The sequence below is a fragment of the Nematostella vectensis genome, chromosome 14 (assembly GCF_932526225.1).
Source record: "Nematostella vectensis chromosome 14, jaNemVect1.1, whole genome shotgun sequence".
NCBI lineage: Eukaryota > Metazoa > Cnidaria > Anthozoa > Actiniaria > Edwardsiidae > Nematostella > Nematostella vectensis.
The window spans coordinates 2,786,526-2,804,956 of NC_064047.1; the positions used below are offsets into that span (position 1 = coordinate 2,786,526).

Consider the following 18,431-nt stretch of genomic DNA (forward strand, 5'->3'; position numbering starts at 1 on the left):
AAAGATCGTCAAGGGGTAGGAGGAATGTTGATTGGCGCGCTTTGCCAATATTAAGGGCCCTTTTTTTATCCTATATCAGATCATTCAATGTGTGTTGTGCTCAGAAGATTCAAGCTACAAAATTATATCTTAGTGACTTACGCCTTCACGAATGGATCCGAGAAGCCATTGGCGTCTTTGGCGGGAAGATTTCGCGCCTCTTTTATGACAACCTGCAACTCTCCCTTTTCTGAGTGCTTCTTTTTCTTCTTTCCCTTCCCTTTAGCCTCTGGGGTAGCGGGAGGGGCGTACTTCAAGGCCACGACGATCTCGCCGCAGTATTTCATCAAAGACGGCTCCGGACGCTAGGCAAGACAAACAAGTTCTCAAGGCTTCCAAATATGGGGGAAGTATTCCTTATATGGCAATGATTATTTAGCCGCGAATTTCATCAAAGAAGGCTCGGGACGCTAAACAAGACAAACAAGTTCTCCAAATATGGGGAAAGTGTTTCTTCAATGGCAACGGACATCAGGCCCCCCTTTTTTTTATTGAGGTAGCATTTCGTATATGGAAATGACAATCACAAAATAGTTAAAAAAATAACCTTATTTCTAAATTCGACAATATATTACGGCTTAGGACATTAAACAGAAATCATACTAAAACAAGAGATCGTGTGACCAAAGTGATGTATTCCTCAACCTACCTGAGTAGGTGACTCACCCCCTCCCTCAGGGGATACGATTCAGCAGATAACAGAGCCCAGTCAAATAATCCCTCTCCATCGTAGTTTGCGAGTGAAAAATTCTCAACCCCCCCCCCCCCCCCCCCCACTCCTTCATGAAACAGCTACTCACCCTCTCCCTCAAGGAATATCATTTGGCTGCGTCCGGTTAAATCCCGACTCGTCGTACTGTGCGAGAAGAAGCATACCCCTCCCCCATACTGACTCCCCCTCCCCCTCAGGGGATACCATTCAGCAAATTGCTGCGCCCAGTTAAATCCCTACCCCCTGTGCGAGCGGAACCTTTCCCTCGTATCCCCCTGAGTAACTGACTCACCCTCTCCCTCAGGAGATATCATTCAACAGAGGGTTGTGCCCAGTTGTATCCACACTCATCGTACTGTGCGAGCGGAAGTATTTCACCCACCCCCACGGTAACTGACTCACCCTCTCCCTCAGGGGATACCATTCAGCAGAGGGCTGTGCCCAGTTGAATCCCGACTCGTCGTACTGTGCGAGCGGCAGCATGATCTCCCCTAGGAAGTCATTGTGTCCAAAGCGGTCGTGATTCCAAACGGTTAACCACAGGGTGCGCGTCAGCATCTCATCGAAGCCGATTTTGAACTGGAGTAGAACGTAGGCTTGTATTTAAGAAACAATAGGAAGTATAGGGGCACCTGTGATGTTTTGGCCTAGTGCCATGATTTTTTACCAAAGTAAAAAAGCGTAATTTTGTTGGAAAATACAGGCCCGTAGGCGTAGGCTATACAAATGGACGATGAGTCATTACTTGATACAATAATTGATAGTACCACTGATAAAGAAATGCTATCTTGCCTGCAGAATTTCGTCAAAGGTAGGATCAAGAGTGTGTTTCTTGGTCTTCGTCTTTCGCTTTCCGCCTTTTGTCTTGTCGGGCAGCAAATAAACTTTGATGTAACTGAAAAAAGACAAATAAAACAGGGCCGTAACTTAAGGTGGGGGCACCCCCCCTCCCCCCTTTTGCCCTATCAAGCACGAAAGAAATCGTAGCATCGTCGTTTAAGCTGATATATGAAAGGCAGACATAAAACACTTTAAAGTCAACCACACCTTTGTTATTGTTTTTTTTTTCAATATTCGAAGACAAATTATGAAACGAAATCTCGATTAAACCATACGAAAACACGATTTCATACTCCATTTACCAAATTCAATATCCTCACCAAATCAGTGGATGGAAATGGATGCTTTCTCACACTGGGCATTTAGGACGACAAAATGGTGGCTGACAGAGGCACGGAATCTTACTCAATCTAAGAAAGGTAATGCGAGTATCCCTTACATGCGTGTCTAGCTTATGCCTTTCTGCCTGCACTGCGAAAAAACATGATGACATTAATTCTTACGGATCTGATCTCTTCTTCTTGGTGTCGACCGGCGCGATATCGCGGGCTCGGTGGACCTGCACCTCCAGTTTCTCGTGCTTGTAGTCGTAGCGTAGACCGACCTGCACTTCGCCCGTAACAGGGATGTTACCATAGTTACCCTCGCCCGCGTCGCTGTAGTAACTGACGATACTCTCTCGGCTACCCTGAAACAGAGAGGCCCTAGGATGAAGCCTTGAGGCATTCACAACGAAAGAACGCAATTGCGACTTTGCAACAAAGAGGTCCTGGCATAAAGCGTTGAGGAACAATTTCAGAGATTCGTTTCAAAAGAAAGAAGCCAGATGGGCGCAGTGAGCAGAGAGTCGTGATTCGTAGGGTTCCGGTTTCGAATTCCGGTTCTGACTGAGTTAAATAAGCCTTTGATCCGAGGGATTTTTTTCAGGGTTCTCCGGTTTTCCTTTTTTCACAAACAAAACAACAACTTCGTTCTTATACAGAATGTCTAGTTATGCTAAATACTCTGTACAACTGCAAAGTCTTATTTAAACATGCTTGTACCGAAGCTTTTAATTACAATTTTCAATCCGTTTGCATCCGCTTTCTGTGCGAGATAAAAATAGATTTTTTTCTGTTAGATCATATAGATAATACTGTATGTTAATAAACCTTTGGTTATTCTGCTCAATTCCAACTGTTTTCGCGCTTTTCGAAATAGCACTAAAATCTTTTCATCACTTCGTGTACAATGTAAAATGTCTACCCTCACCATCTCTAATCTATCCTGCAGTTTAAGACCCCCAAAATCAGACGATCCGTAGTCGTGGAAGGCCTGGTCAATATCCTCATCGTTCCCGCGGGGTCGCTGTGTCCCGTCCATCTGTGTCTCGCCGAACTTATCTCCCTCGTCGTCACTGATTGCCGTGGTCGTGATCTGTGGCGGCACGAGGTCGTGGTTGCCGTACTATGAGGGTGAAGAAGGCAATTAACATCTTTAGAGGGTCAAGCAGTGGTAGAATAGAGGGCGATAAGAAGGGGAGGGTACAAGGGGGGAGGAATAGAGGGGAAGGAGATAGAGGTTGAGAGTTGAGGGAGAGCGATAACAGGACGGAAGGGGTGGAAAGTTATGCGATCTATGGCACTACGAGGTCGTGTAGTTGAAGGATGGGCCCGGGGATCAAGCAAATAAACTTACCTTTAGTGGTAAGCCATCTATTGAATCTGCAACAATAAAATAAAGGGTAAGAAAACCCCACTTTTCCCTTTCTTTTTAGTTATTTTGCCCTCAACCTTAAACCTAAGCGCTGTGCTTGGAGTCTAATTTTGCTTGGCGTTCTATTTTGAAGTCTGCGTATAGCTAGACGGCACAAAACCGGGTTATTACGAACACCTCATTCTGGTTATTACGAACACCTCACTATTACGGACATTTTGTCATTGTGCACCTCATGAATGAAACCAGTATACGTTAGAAATACAACTCATCTTTACCAACATTTCGTTATCTCTACTGTTTACATGAAATTTTGTTATCAGAACACCTCACTATTACGGGCAAAACGGATATCTCGACATTACGGACACTTAAAAGGTCACTTCGTCATAACCTCGTTTTTACAACAGTTTCATTATCACCAACAACCACGTGACTTTGGATGCCTTGTTATCATGGTCACACAACTCGTTAATACGGACACTTCAACAATACAGAAAATGTAACTCCTTTTTGTTACTTCGGATAGCCTGGTTAAACCGGACATGATCGTAGTAGTAAAAATCGGATCCTTATACATCAGACACTTTGTTACTAAAGAAATATAGTTGCAACGGACACTTATAATGGACGATTAATATCAGAGCATATATTACTATGACTATATATTACACGAGCATACAGATTGTTTAGACGCCATAATATGGGTACCGCTATCCTCAGCTTAAAACCGCGAAAAGAAGCTAACAAAAGGTTAGTGACGAGCGCAGCAATCCAGGAGATATTCCTGTCATACCACGATCCATAGGAACAGGGGTAGCATCTCTGGCATCTCGATACGAGTCTCCTTCGTCAGAGTGGTCCGGGGAGGACTGGACAGGCGTGTTGACGTCAGAATGGTTTGGCGTCTCTTTTGGCGTAAGAAACTCTCCGCTGGTAAAAGTGTCTAGGGAATCCGTGTCGAGTTGGCTGTCCTGTAAGAGAAGGTTTTGCGTTTGAAACTGCATAAGGTAGCCATGCGAATCTATTATTTGTAGTATATTGGTGTATTAAGCAGCCTGTGCCAGCCGCCATTTTGTCATCCTAGCATAAGATACCAAGTGTGAAAAAGCATCAATGCCCATCGGCTGATCTGGAAAAGTTATTGCGATATTTTCGATTGAATTTGGTACATTTGGTAGTATTAAACTTTGATTTAAGATGGTTATTTTGAGATTTTAGCATATTATATATTTCCAATATTAAATGAAAACAATAGCAAATGTGTGGCTGACAAAGGCTGTTTAAGTCTCAATTTAACGATATAGTAGTATAACAAGGGGTGGAAAAATCTTGGTTAATGGAGATTCACCAAAATCTCGTTATACGTCATACGTTATACGCCGTTATACAAAAAAATATCTATGAGGTTCCAATGAAGACTTTTACATTTTGTAAATTCAACTTCAATTCAAGTAAAAGGCAAAGTATACAATATCGAAGGAAAAATGGGTATGACTGCGGTATAAGCCATACCACCTTAATCATAATCTAGAATGCATTAAAATTAATAAGAATGCAATTTTTAACCACCATGTTTTACCAGACAATGTAGCACTTGCATGATGAAAGTTTACAAAGTGACTCTGTCACGAGTGACGTTAGATTCTCAATTTATAAGTCTTGTGGTTACGCGGCCGCCATTATGGCAAGCGACTATTGCAGTGCCGCAGATTTTGTTACCTGGGATCGCCAGGACTGTGCATCGTGATACGTGCCGCTCGTCTCCGAGCCCTGGTAACTAAGCCTATGCTCCCCCTGGTAACCTGGCTTTAGCTCGTCTTGGTACCCAGACCTGTGGTCGACTTCGTACCCAGGCCCCTGTTTGTCCTCGTACGCAGGTCTCTGCTCGTCCTCAAAACTCGATGTTGCTGAATCCTTGTAATCAGGACTCTTATCTCCCTCGTACCCAAACTTTTGCTTGTCCTCGTACCCAGGCCTCTGCTCGATCTCGAACCCATGTTTCTGCTCACCCTTGTACCCATGTCTCTGCTCGTCCTTATACCCATGTCTCTGCTCATCTTTGTACCCAGGTCTCTGCTCGTCTTCGTAACCATATTCGTCTCTATATTCGTGCTCAGGTTTATCATAGCTCGTCGCGTGACCGTTGGTAGTCTTATGTGTGAAGCTATAAAGAATAAAAGAGAATAGAAGAGTTCCATGAAAGGGGGCAAAACTAAAAGGAAGGATACAACGATACAGTCAATTATCGCACCATATATTTACGGGATTGGAACGTGGTCGTTAAAGTTATTGATTAAAATTTCGGGAGAAGAGAGGATGTTCGTAAATAATGCAGTCTGTTTTCGATATCCGTAAGCAAAATGCTTATTAGTGATAAATGAAAAAAAACATCCGAAGAAAGCAAATAATCCTTTCCTGCAAGGACATCGCAAGCAAGAGGAACGACTCTTTTGTACCTACCCTCCTTGGAGAGTCTAAGTAATGTTATCCTAGGTACGCCACTAAAAAAGCAAACCAGGAAAGGTGTATCCCTAACTCACCCTTTAAGGTCCTCCATCTGCCCATCATACTTTGTGTCGCTCAGAGCATCGCTACTAGGACTACTTCGGTGATCCTTAAGGTAATCGAACACTGGTCGTTCTTCTTCGGACTCCTTCAGGTAATCGAATATTGGCCGGTTCTCTTGGTATCCACTACTATCTGTGTGTTCGGGTAATCGAAAAGCTGCAAAACGACAGTAGCAAATAATGAGTCTTGAATAAACTCATAAGCTCGTGATTTCAGATTTCACGCATTACAGCCAACTCTCCTGTTTGGCCGTATGCGGACACCAATGGGAACCAATAGGAGACTTGCACTAAGGGATCACGTGACCTTTTCGGTGGCAAATTCAGGCCCAAAAAAAACAGAATTAATTGCGCCCGTCACGACAGAGAACGACGAAAAAAATATTTTAATGAAAATCATCCCTTTCTGGATGAATATGGCTTTATCCGTAAGCGCTGAATAAGTAGCTTTTTGCTGTTTTTATTTTACCGCCTGAGCACGCGCTAGTTTGCCACACAAAAAGTCACGTGATGTTTTAGCGCAAGTCCCCTATTGGGCGATTTTTTTTTTACAAAAATGCTAAAATGGCGTGTTTTCATTTAAGCGAGATACAGAGTAAAAGCGGATATTCAAGTGTCTATATTTGGACAGTTGGGTGTAGATGCATAATGGCAGCGGTGACAGGCTGATATACAATTCAATATCTAATATTTTTTTGTAAATATCTGCTGAAGCTTAATTTCTACTTCAACTTCTACATAGATGAAACGGCCAGTAGTGCTACCTGAGATTGAGTATTTTCATGGTGGGCCGGGTATGGAGCCTTGAGGAAAATATACGTTAACTTCCAAGTATGGTACAATTATATTTAGATTTTTAGTTTATAGTTTAAGCTCACCGCAAAGAAGTTTACGTAGGGTCACGTGGCCTCCTTTACATGACGTCATATTCTCGGCGGTGTTGATTTCAAAGAACGGCGGCATGAAATTTCGTGTTAGCGTTGAGAGACAGTACATTATTTCAAAGTAGAAAAAAATTCGAGAAAAAGTGAAGAGAGCGAGAAAGGAAATTAATGAAAAGAATATAAAGTCGTGCAAACATGATTTAAGGGTTTTTTAGAAACTCGAGTTTCGAAAGACATATTTATCGCAACCGCATGCTTACGAGGTTTTTATTGAAAGTGTCGAATAATTTAAATACTTTAACGGAGGTGTTCGTAATTAAAGAAAAGAGGACAAGTATTGGTTACAAACGCTTCAGAAACACGCACGAAGTTAAATCGCCGCCAAAGAAAGCTAGGACCAGAGGGATTACAGTAGGTGAGGGGAGGGGAGGGGAGGGAGGGGATAATTATCTGACGAGGATTATATTTCGTCGTTTGAATTATGTTCTGATGCCGTTTCCCAGGAGTGATCATTCCTTTTATTCCCAGCCAGCATTGGTTAGGAATTTTATCACACGAATAATTGCCCGTATAACCGATCGGGACGATTTTTTCCCAAGCATCCGCTCCCACGCCCCAAAAAATATTCTCAGCGCAACTAGTTCGACTCCACAAATTTGCCAGCAGAACCATTCGGGACGATTTTTTCCCCAACAACAGGCCGAGGGGACTAACATCTTCACAACAGATCCGTTTTGTGCCCTTGTATATTGTGGACTTTAAAAGCACACTAGCATACACACATTGGCACCAGTCGGGCCAAGACGGGACGCTAGCACAGTCTATTACCCGTGCAGTTCGGCAACCATGGACAGCTGTTTCGTCCTTATTAGGACTCGTCAGCATGGCATAGCCGGTTTGCCTCAGTTAAACTTCGTCGGCTAGCGTCCCGTCTTGGCCCGACTGGTGCCAATGTGTGTATGCTAGTGTGCTTCTAAAGTCCACATTCTTGTATATTGGCTTGTTGGATTGCTCATCTGTGATTTTCAGACTAAGGTTTGTTTGAATTTTTGTTACAGTCGCATCGCCTAGCCCTCCTTCACCCCACCCCACCCCACCCAAGTCCAATCCCACCCCCGGTCCCTCCTGAGCTTTACCAATCACCATATGGCTAGAACTGTTTACAAAGCGGAGGCTGCACATATACATGCTTGACTGTCATAACCCCATCCCCTCCCTCTCATCCCCTTTATTTTTTCTACAGCCGGATTCGTAGTAACCCTTATTTAATCAAACATTGCAGGCCTTTTATATTGTACGCGCTATTCCCAAAACGAGATAAATTTACGATATGGATTCAACAACAAATTTGGCAGATTACAGTTAAACATGTCTTCTCCCGGAAAAATGAATTCGGCGAATAATGAGGCCCGTAGACTAGGGGGTGCTAGGAATGCGCACGCATTCCCCCGCGCCACCTATTTTTTCATGGGAGGTAGATTCTTATCCGGCTTACTTTGGTCGTATTCGCTGTGTGAGCTTGTAGAGCTTCCGCGGGAATCCACGCTTGTTTTCTTAGTCTCTTCTACTGTGCGAGTGTTGACCTCGACTGTAGGGTGGCCATTACTTTTGTAGTAGTTACTGTTCACCTCGTATGGCTGATGACATTAATGTTGACATGGGTACCATACAAAGGCGAATCTGAGGGGTCCAAGGGTGGATCCTTGGGCAATGCTAGATCCACCACTTTGCCACATGCTTGTAATAATCTCCTGATTTCGAGTGCAATGCATGAAGGATATTGTCTGGACTATGAATATAGTGACGATTATGTCTGGTGGTGATAATTTCTGAACGTGATTGAGATGGTGATGAGAGAAAGTGTTGTGATGGTTGGTGAAGATAAAAATGATGGTGATGATAGTAGTGATGGCTGAGATAATGGTGGCAGTGGTGAAAGATGTTGGTGATGATACTGGTGATCATCATGATAGTGGTTGTGGTGGTGGATGATGGTGATGACATAGGTGGTGGCAGTAAAGATGGTCATGATGATGGTTTAGATAATGACGATAGTTTGGGTAATGGGGGCATTGGTAGGTGATTGTATTCTAATCTGAGGTGGCGGGTGATAAGGATGGGGATGATAAATGAGGCAATTGTTGATGTTGTTGATGTTGTTGATGTTGATGTTGTTGATGTTGATGTTGTTGATGTTGATGATGTTGATGATGTTGATGATGTTGATGTTGTTGATGTTGTTGATGATGTTGATGCTGATGACGTTGATGATGTTGATGATGTTGATGTTGATGATGTTAAAGTTCATGATGTTGATGTTGATGATATTGATGATGTTGATGATGTTGATGTTGATGATGTTGATGATATTGATGATGTTGATGATGTTGATGATGTTGATGGTTGATGATGTTGATGTTGATGATGTTGATGATATTGATGATGTTGATGTTGATGATGTTGATGTTCATGATGTTGATTTTGATGTGGTAGCGGTGGCGGCGGTGGCGGCCATGGTTTCAGTGGTGGAGATGATGATAGTAGTGATAGTGAGAAAGGTAGCAAGAAAAATCAAATGTCAATCAAAAAGATTGATGAGTGAAATACCTGGTCATCCTCGGCCTCTCTCAGGGGGGACATGTGCACGGCGACAGGGCGGTGAAGCTTCTCATGTTCTTTTAAATTGAGGTTTATTATTGGTGGGGGTGGAGGTTCAGCAATCACTGAGAACAAATACAAAACAACTGATTATTACAATAACAAGGAGAACAGAGGTAGAAAGTACCCAAGGCTTAAGCAGTAGATGGAGTGGTGTGGGGCTCAGCCCTACTTCCCTAACTTGAGTCTCACATAACTTCTGGGGCCAAGCGGGTGGGTGCACACACCCTGCCCACCCCCCTGTGTACACACGCCTGGAACACCCTGTCCACCCCCTGTGTACGCACGCCTGAAACATCCTATCCTGTCCATCTCCCTGTGTACACATGCCTGAAACACCTTGCCTACCCCACTGTGTACGCACACCTGGAACACCCTGCCCACCCCCCTGTGTACGCACGCCTGAAACACCCTGCCCATCCCCCTATGTACGCACGCCTGAAACACCCTGTCCATCCCCCTGTGTACGCACGCCTGGAACACCCTGCCCATCCCCCTTTGTACGCATGCCTGAAACACCCTGTCCATCCCCCTATGTACGCACGCCTGAAACACCCTGTCCATCCCCCTGTGTACACACGCCTGGAACACCCTGCCCATCCCCCTTTGTACGCATGCCTGGAACACCCTGCCCATCCCCCCTGTGTACACACGCCTGAAACACCCTGCCCATCCCCCTGTGTACGCACGCCTGAAACACCCTGCCCACCCCCCTGTGTACACACGCCTGAAACACCCTGCCCACCCCCTGTGTACACACGCCTGAAACACCCTGTCCATCCCCCTGTGTACACACGCCTGAAACACCCTGCCCATCCCCCTGTGTACACACGCCTGAAACACCCTGCCCATCCCTCTGTGTACACACGCCTGAAACACCCTGCCCATCCCTCTGTGTACACACGCCTGAAACACCCTGTCCATCCCTCTGTGTACACACGCCTGAAACACCCTGCCCACCCCCCTGTGTACACACGCCTGAAACACCCTGCCCATCCCCCTGTGTACACACGCCTGAAACACCCTGCCCATCCCCCTGTGTACACACGCCTGAAACACCCTGCCCATCCCTCTGTGTACACACGCCTGGAACACCCTGCCCACCCCCCTGTGTACACACGCCTGAAACACCCTGCCCACCCCCCTGTGTACACACGCCTGAAACACCCTGTCCATCCCCCTGTGTACGCACACCTGAAACACCCTGCCCATCCCCCTGTGTACACACGCCTGAAACACCCTGTCCATCCCCCTGTGTACGCACACCTGAAACACCCTGCCCATCCTCCTGTGTACACACGCCTGAAACACCCTGTCCATCCCCCTGTGTACGCACGCCTGAAACACCCTGTCCATCCCCCCTGTGTACGCACGCCTGAAACACCCTGCCCATTCCCCTGTGTATACTCGCCTGAAACACCCTGCCCATCCCCCTGTGTATACTCGCCTGAAACACCCTGCCCATCCCCCTGTGTACACACGCCTGAAACACCCTGTCCACCCCCTGTGTACACTCGCCTGAAACACCCTACCCATCCCTCTGTGTACACACGCCTGGAACACCCTGCCCACCCCACTGTGTACACACGCCTGGAACACCCTGCCCACCCCCCTGTGTACACACGCCTGAAACACCCTGCCCACCCCCCTGTGTACACACGCCTGGAACACCCTGCCCACCCCCCTGTGTACACACGCCTGGAACACCCTGCCCACCCCCCTGTGTACACACGCCTGGAACACCCTGTCCATCCCCCTGTGTACACACGCCTGAAACACCCTGCCCATCCCCCTGTGTACACACGCCTGAAACACCCTACCCATCCCCCTGTGTATGCACGCCTGGAACACCCTGCCCATCCCTCTGTGTATGCACGCCTGAAACACCCTGCCCATCCCCCTGTGTACACACGCCTGAAACACCCTGCCCACCCCCCTGTACACACGCCTGGAACACCCTGCCCATCCCCCTGTGTACGCACGCCTGAAACACCCTGCACATCCCCCTGTGTACGCATGCCTGAAACACCCTGCCCACCCCCCTGTGTACACACGCCTGGAACACCCTGCCCATCCCCCTGTGTATGCACACCTGGAACACCCTGCCCACCCCCCTGTGTACACACGCCTGAAACACCCTGCCCATCCCCCTGTGTACACTTGCCTGAAACACCCTGCCCACCCCCCTGTGTACACACGCCTGGAACACCCTGCCCATCCCCCTGTGTACACACGCCTGGAACACCCTGCCCATCCCTCTGTGTACACACGCCTGGAACACCCTGCCCATCCCTCTGTGTACACACGCCTGAAACACCCTGTCCATCCCCCTGTGTACACACGCCTGGAACACCCTGTCCACCCCCCTGTGTACACTCGCCTGAAACACCCTGCCCATCCCCCTGTGTACACACGCCTGGAACACCCTGCCCATCCCCCTGTGTACACTCGCCTGAAACACCCTGCCCATCCCCCTGTGTACACACGCCTGAAAAACCCTGCCCATCCCCCTGTGTACACTCGCCTGAAACACCCTGCCCATCCCTCTGTGTACACACGCCTGAAACACCCTGCCCACCCCCCTGTGTACACACGCCTGGAACACCCTGAACATCCCCCTGTGTACACTCGCCTGAGACACCCTGCCCACCCCCCCTGTGTACACACGCCTGGAACACCCTGCCCATCCCCCTGTGTACACTCGCCTGGAACACCCTGAACATCCCCCTGTGTACACACGCCTGGAACACCCTGCCCACCCCCCTGTGTACACACGCCTGGAACACCCTGCCCACCCCCCTGTGTACACACGCCTGCAACACCCTGCCCATCCCCCCTGTGTACGCACGCCTGGAACACCCTGTCCATCCCCCTGTGTACGCACGCCTGAAACACCCTGTCCATCCTCCTGTGTACACACGCCTGGAACACCCTGTCCATCCCCCTGTGTACACTCGCCTGAAACACCTTGCCCATCCCCCTGTGTACACACGCCTGAAACACCCTGCCCATCCCTCTGTGTACACACGCCTGGAACACCCTGTACATCCCCCTGTGTACGCACGCCTGAAACACCCTGTACATCCCCCTGTGTACGCACGCCTGGAACACCCTGTCCATCCCCGTGTACGCACGCCTGGAACACCCTGTCCATCCCCCTGTGTACACACGCCTGGAACACCCTGCCCATCCCCCTGTGTACACTCGCCTGAAACACCCTACCCATCCCCCTCTGTACACACGCCTGAAACACCCTGCCCATCCCTTTGTGTACACACGCCTGAAACACCCTACCCATCCCCCGTGTACACACGCCTGAAACACCCTACCCATCCCCCTGTGTACACACGCCTGAAACACCCTGCCCATCCCTCTGTGTACACACGCCTGAAACACCCTGCCCATCCCCCTGTGTACACTCGCCTGAAACACCCTACCCATCCCCCTGTGTACACACGCCTGAAACACCCTGCCCATCCCTCTGTGTACACACGCCTGAAACACCCTACCCATCCCCCTGTGTACACACGCCTGGAACACCCTGCCCATCCCCCTGTGTACACTCGCCTGAAACACCCTGCCCATCCCCCTGTGTACACTCGCCTGAAACACCCTACCCATCCCCCTGTGTACACACGCCTGAAACACCCTGCCCATCCCTCGTGTACACACGCCTGGAACACCCTGCCCATCCCCCCTGTGTACGCACGCCTGAAACACCCTGCCCATCCCCCTGTGTACACACGCCTGAAACACCCTGCCCATCCCCCCTGTGTACGCACGCCTGGAACACCCTGCCCATACCCCTGTGTACGCACGCCTGAAACATCCTGCCCACCCCCCTGTGTACGCACGCCTGGAACACCCTGCCCATCCCTCTGTGTACACACGCCTGGAACACCCTGCCCATCCCCCCTGTGTACACACGCCTGGAACACCCTGCCCATCCCCCTGTGTACGCACGCCTGGAACACCCTGTCCATCCCTCTGTTTACGCATGCCTGAAACACCCTGCCCATCCCCCTGTGTACACACGCCTGGAACACCCTGCCCATCCCCCTGTGTACACTCGCCTGAAACACCCTGTCCATCCCCCTGTGTACACACGCCTGAAACACCCTGCCCATCCCCCTGTGTACGCACACCTGGAACACCCTGCCCACCCCCCTGTGTACACTTGCCTGAAACACCCTGCCCATCCCCCTGTGTACACTCGCCTGAAACACCCTGTCCATCCCCCTGTGTACACTCGCCTGAAACACCCTGCCCATCCCCCTGTGTACACTCGCCTGAAACACCCTGCCCATCCCCCTGTGTACACTCGCCTGAAACACCCTACCCATCCCCCTGTGTACACACGCCTGAAACACCCTGCCCATCCCCCTGTGTACGCACACCTGGAACACCCTGCCCACCCCCCTGTGTACACAAGCCTGAAACACCCTGCCCATCCCCCTGTGTACGCACACCTGGAACACCCTGCCCATCCCCCTGTGTACGCACGCCTGAAACACCCTGCCCATCCCCCTGTGTACACACGCCTGGAACACCCTGTCCATCCCAATTTGTATGTACGCATGGAACACCCTGCCCATCCCCCTGTGTACACACGCCTGAAACACCCTGCACATCCCCCTGTGTACACACGCCTGAAACACCCTGCCCATCCCCCTGTGTACACACGCCTGGAACACCCTGCCCATCCCCCTGTGTACACACGCCTGGAACACCCTGCTCACCCCCCTGTGTACACACGCCTGAAACACCCTGTCCATCCCCCTGTGTACACACGCCTGAAACACCCTGCCCATCCCTCTGTGTACACACGCCTGAAACACCCTGCCCATCCCCCTGTTAACACACGCCTGGAACACCCTGTCCATCCCCCTTTGTACGTACGCCTGGAACACCCTGCCCATCCCCCTGTGTACACACGCCTGAAACACACTGCACATCCCCCTGTGTACACACGCCTGAAACACCCTGCCCATCCCTCTGTGTACACACGCCTGAAACACCCTGCCCATCCCCCTGTGTACACACGCCTGGAACACCCTGACCATCCCCCTGTGTACACACGCCTGGAACACCCTGTCCATCCCCCTGTGTACACACGCCTGGAACACCCTGCCCATCCCCCTGTGTACACACGCCTGGAACACCCTGCCCATCCCCCTGTGTATGCACGCCTGAAACACCCTGTCCATCCCCCTGTGTACACTCGCCTGAAACACCCTGTACATCCCCCTTTGTACGCATGCCTGGAACACCCTGCCCATCCCCCTTGTGTACGCACGCCTGAAACACCCTGCCCATCCCCCTGTGTACACACGCCTGGAACACCCTGCCCATCCCCCTTTGTACGCATGCCTGGAACACCCTGTACATCCCCCTTTGTACGACGCCTGGAACACCCTGTACATCCCCCTTTGTACACACGCCTGGAACACCCTGCCCATCCCCCTGTGTACACACGCCTGAAACACCCTGCCCATCCCTCTGTGTACACACGCCTGGAACACCCTGCCCACCCCCCTGTGTACACACGCCTGAAACACCCTGCCCACCCCCCTGTGTACACACGCCTGGAACACCCTGCCCATCCCCCTGTGTATGCACGCCTGAAACACCCTGCCCATCCCCCTGTGTACGCACGCCTGAAACACCCTGCCCATCCCCCTGTGTACACACGCCTGAAACACCCTGCACATCCCCCTGTGTACACACGCCTGAAACACCCTGCCCATCCCTCTGTGTACACACGCCTGGAACACCCTGCCCATCCCCCTGTGTACACACGCCTGAAACACCCTGCCCATCCCCCTGTGTACACACGCCTGAAACACCCTGCCCATCCCTCTGTGTACACACGCCTGAAACACCCTGCACATCCCCCTGTGTACACACGCCTGAAACACCCTGCCCATCCCTCTGTGTACACACGCCTGGAACACCCTGCCCATCCCCCTGTGTACACACGCCTGGAACACCCTGCCCATCCCCCTGTGTACACTCGCCTGAAACACCTTGCCCATCCCCCTGTGTACACACGCCTGAAACACCCTGCACATCCCCCTGTGTACACACGCCTGAAACACCCTGCCCATCCCTCTGTGTACACACGCCTGGAACACCCTGCCCATCCCCCTGTGTATGCACGCCTGAAACACCCTGCCCATCCCCCTGTGTACGCACGCCTGAAACACCCTGCCCATCCTCCTGTGTACACACGCCTGAAACACCCTGCCCATCCCTCTGTGTACACACGCCTGGAACACCCTGCCCATCCCCCTGTGTATGCACGCCTGAAACACCCTGCCCATCCCCCTGTGTACGCACGCCTGAAACACCCTGCCCATCCCCCTGTGTACACACGCCTGGAACACCCTGCCCATCCCCCTGTGTACGCACGCCTGAAACACCTTGCACATCCCCCTGTGTACACACGCCTGAAACACCCTGCCCATCCCTCTGTGTACACACGCCTGGAACACCCTGCCCATCCCCCTGTGTATGCACGCCTGAAACACCCTGCCCATCCCCCTGTGTACGCACGCCTGAAACACCCTGCCCATCCTCCTGTGTACACACGCCTGAAACACCCTGCCCATCCCTCTGTGTACACACGCCTGGAACACCCTGCCCATCCCCCTGTGTATGCACGCCTGAAACACCCTGCCCATCCCCCTGTGTACGCACGCCTGAAACACCCTGCCCATCCCCCTGTGTACACACGCCTGAAACACCCTGCACATCCCCCTGTGTACACACGCCTGAAACACCCTGTCCATCCCCCTTTGTACGTACGCCTGGAACACCCTGCCCATCCCCCTGTGTACACACGCCTGAAACACCCTGCACATCCCCCTGTGTACACACGCCTGAAACACCCTGCCCATCCCTCTGTGTACACACGCCTGAAACACCCTGCCCATCCCCCTGTGTACACACGCCTGGAACACCCTGACCATCCCCCTGTGTACACACGCCTGGAACACCCTGTCCATCCCCCTGTGTACACACGCCTGGAACACCCTGCCCATCCCCCTGTGTACACACGCCTGGAACACCCTGCCCATCCCCCTGTGTATGCACGCCTGAAACACCCTGTCCATCCCCCTGTGTACACTCGCCTGAAACACCCTGTACATCCCCCTTTGTACGCATGCCTGGAACACCCTGCCCATCCCCCTTGTGTACGCACGCCTGAAACACCCTGCCCATCCCCCTGTGTACACACGCCTGGAACACCCTGCCCATCCCCCTTTGTACGCATGCCTGGAACACCCTGTACATCCCCCTTTGTACGACGCCTGGAACACCCTGTACATCCCCCTTTGTACACACGCCTGGAACACCCTGCCCATCCCCCTGTGTACACACGCCTGAAACACCCTGCCCATCCCTCTGTGTACACACGCCTGGAACACCCTGCCCACCCCCCTGTGTACACACGCCTGAAACACCCTGCCCACCCCCCTGTGTACACACGCCTGGAACACCCTGCCCATCCCCCTGTGTATGCACGCCTGAAACACCCTGCCCATCCCCCTGTGTACGCACGCCTGAAACACCCTGCCCATCCCCCTGTGTACACACGCCTGAAACACCCTGCACATCCCCCTGTGTACACACGCCTGAAACATCCTGCCCATCCCTCTGTGTACACACGCCTGGAACACCCTGCCCATCCCCCTGTGTACACACGCCTGAAACACCCTGCCCATCCCCCTGTGTACACACGCCTGAAACACCCTGCCCATCCCTCTGTGTACACACGCCTGAAACACCCTGCACATCCCCCTGTGTACACACGCCTGAAACACCCTGCCCATCCCTCTGTGTACACACGCCTGGAACACCCTGCCCATCCCCCTGTGTATGCACGCCTGAAACACCCTGCCCATCCCCCTGTGTACGCACGCCTGAAACACCCTGCCCATCCTCCTGTGTACACACGCCTGAAACACCCTGCCCATCCCTCTGTGTACACACGCCTGGAACACCCTGCCCATCCCCCTGTGTATGCACGCCTGAAACACCCTGCCCATCCCCCTGTGTACGCACGCCTGAAACACCCTGCCCATCCCCCTGTGTACACACGCCTGGAACACCCTGCCCATCCCCCTGTGTACGCACGCCTGAAACACCCTGCACATCCCCCTGTGTACACACGCCTGAAACACCCTGCCCATCCCTCTGTGTACACACGCCTGGAACACCCTGCCCATCCCCCTGTGTATGCACGCCTGAAACACCCTGCCCATCCCCCTGTGTACGCACGCCTGAAACACCCTGCCCATCCTCCTGTGTACACACGCCTGAAACACCCTGCCCATCCCTCTGTGTACACACGCCTGGAACACCCTGCCCATCCCCCTGTGTATGCACGCCTGAAACACCCTGCCCATCCCCCTGTGTACGCACGCCTGAAACACCCTGCCCATCCCCCTGTGTACACACGCCTGAAACACCCTGCACATCCCCCTGTGTACACACGCCTGAAACACCCTGTCCATCCCTCTGTGTACACACGCCTGGAACACCCTGCCCATCCCCCTGTGTACACACGCCTGGAACACCCTGCCCATCCCCCTGTGTACACACGCCTGGAACACCCTGCCCATCCCCCTGTGTACGCACGCCTGAAACACCCTGCCCATCCCCCTGTGTACGCACGCCTGAAACACCCTGCCCATCCCCCTGTGTACACCATCTGAAACACCCTGCACATCCCCCTGTGTACACACGCCTGAAACACCCTGCCCATCCCTCTGTGTACACACGCCTGGAACACCCTGCCCATCCCCCTGTGTATGCACGCCTGAAACACCCTGCCCATCCCCCTGTGTACGCACGCCTGAAACACCCTGCCCATCCTCCTGTGTACACACGCCTGGAACACCCTGTACATCCCCCTTTGTACGCACGCCTGGAACACCCTGCCCATCCCCCTGTGTACGCACGCCTGAAACACCCTGCCCATCCCCCTGTGTACACACGCCTGGAACACCCTGTCCATCCCCCTTTGTA

At 51.8% G+C, this 18,431-nt stretch overlaps 1 protein-coding gene across 3 annotated transcripts in view; it reads right to left on the minus strand.

Moving 5' to 3' along the window:
* LOC5500410 (synaptotagmin-like protein 4) overlaps window positions 1-18,431 on the minus strand; it is a 41,742-nt gene that overhangs the window by 20,407 nt on the left and 2,904 nt on the right. The window contains exons 4-14 of one of the 3 annotated variants that reach the window (XM_048721740.1): window positions 9,348-9,463; window positions 8,236-8,377; window positions 5,830-6,013; window positions 5,009-5,453; window positions 4,083-4,260; window positions 3,269-3,294; window positions 2,843-3,037; window positions 2,095-2,279; window positions 1,544-1,646; window positions 1,154-1,330; window positions 142-344 (exon numbers count right to left, since the gene is read on the minus strand). In XM_048721740.1, the coding sequence (XP_048577697.1) occupies window positions 142-344; window positions 1,154-1,330; window positions 1,544-1,646; window positions 2,095-2,279; window positions 2,843-3,037; window positions 3,269-3,294; window positions 4,083-4,260; window positions 5,009-5,453; window positions 5,830-6,013; window positions 8,236-8,377; window positions 9,348-9,463 (1,954 nt within the window). Of the gene's footprint in view, window positions 1-141; window positions 345-1,153; window positions 1,331-1,543; window positions 1,647-2,094; window positions 2,280-2,842; window positions 3,038-3,268; window positions 3,295-4,082; window positions 4,261-5,008; window positions 5,454-5,829; window positions 6,014-6,734; window positions 7,486-8,235; window positions 8,378-9,347; window positions 9,464-18,431 lie in introns of those variants that run through there. The other 2 variants (XM_048721741.1, XM_048721742.1) reach the window with 2 other exon arrangements.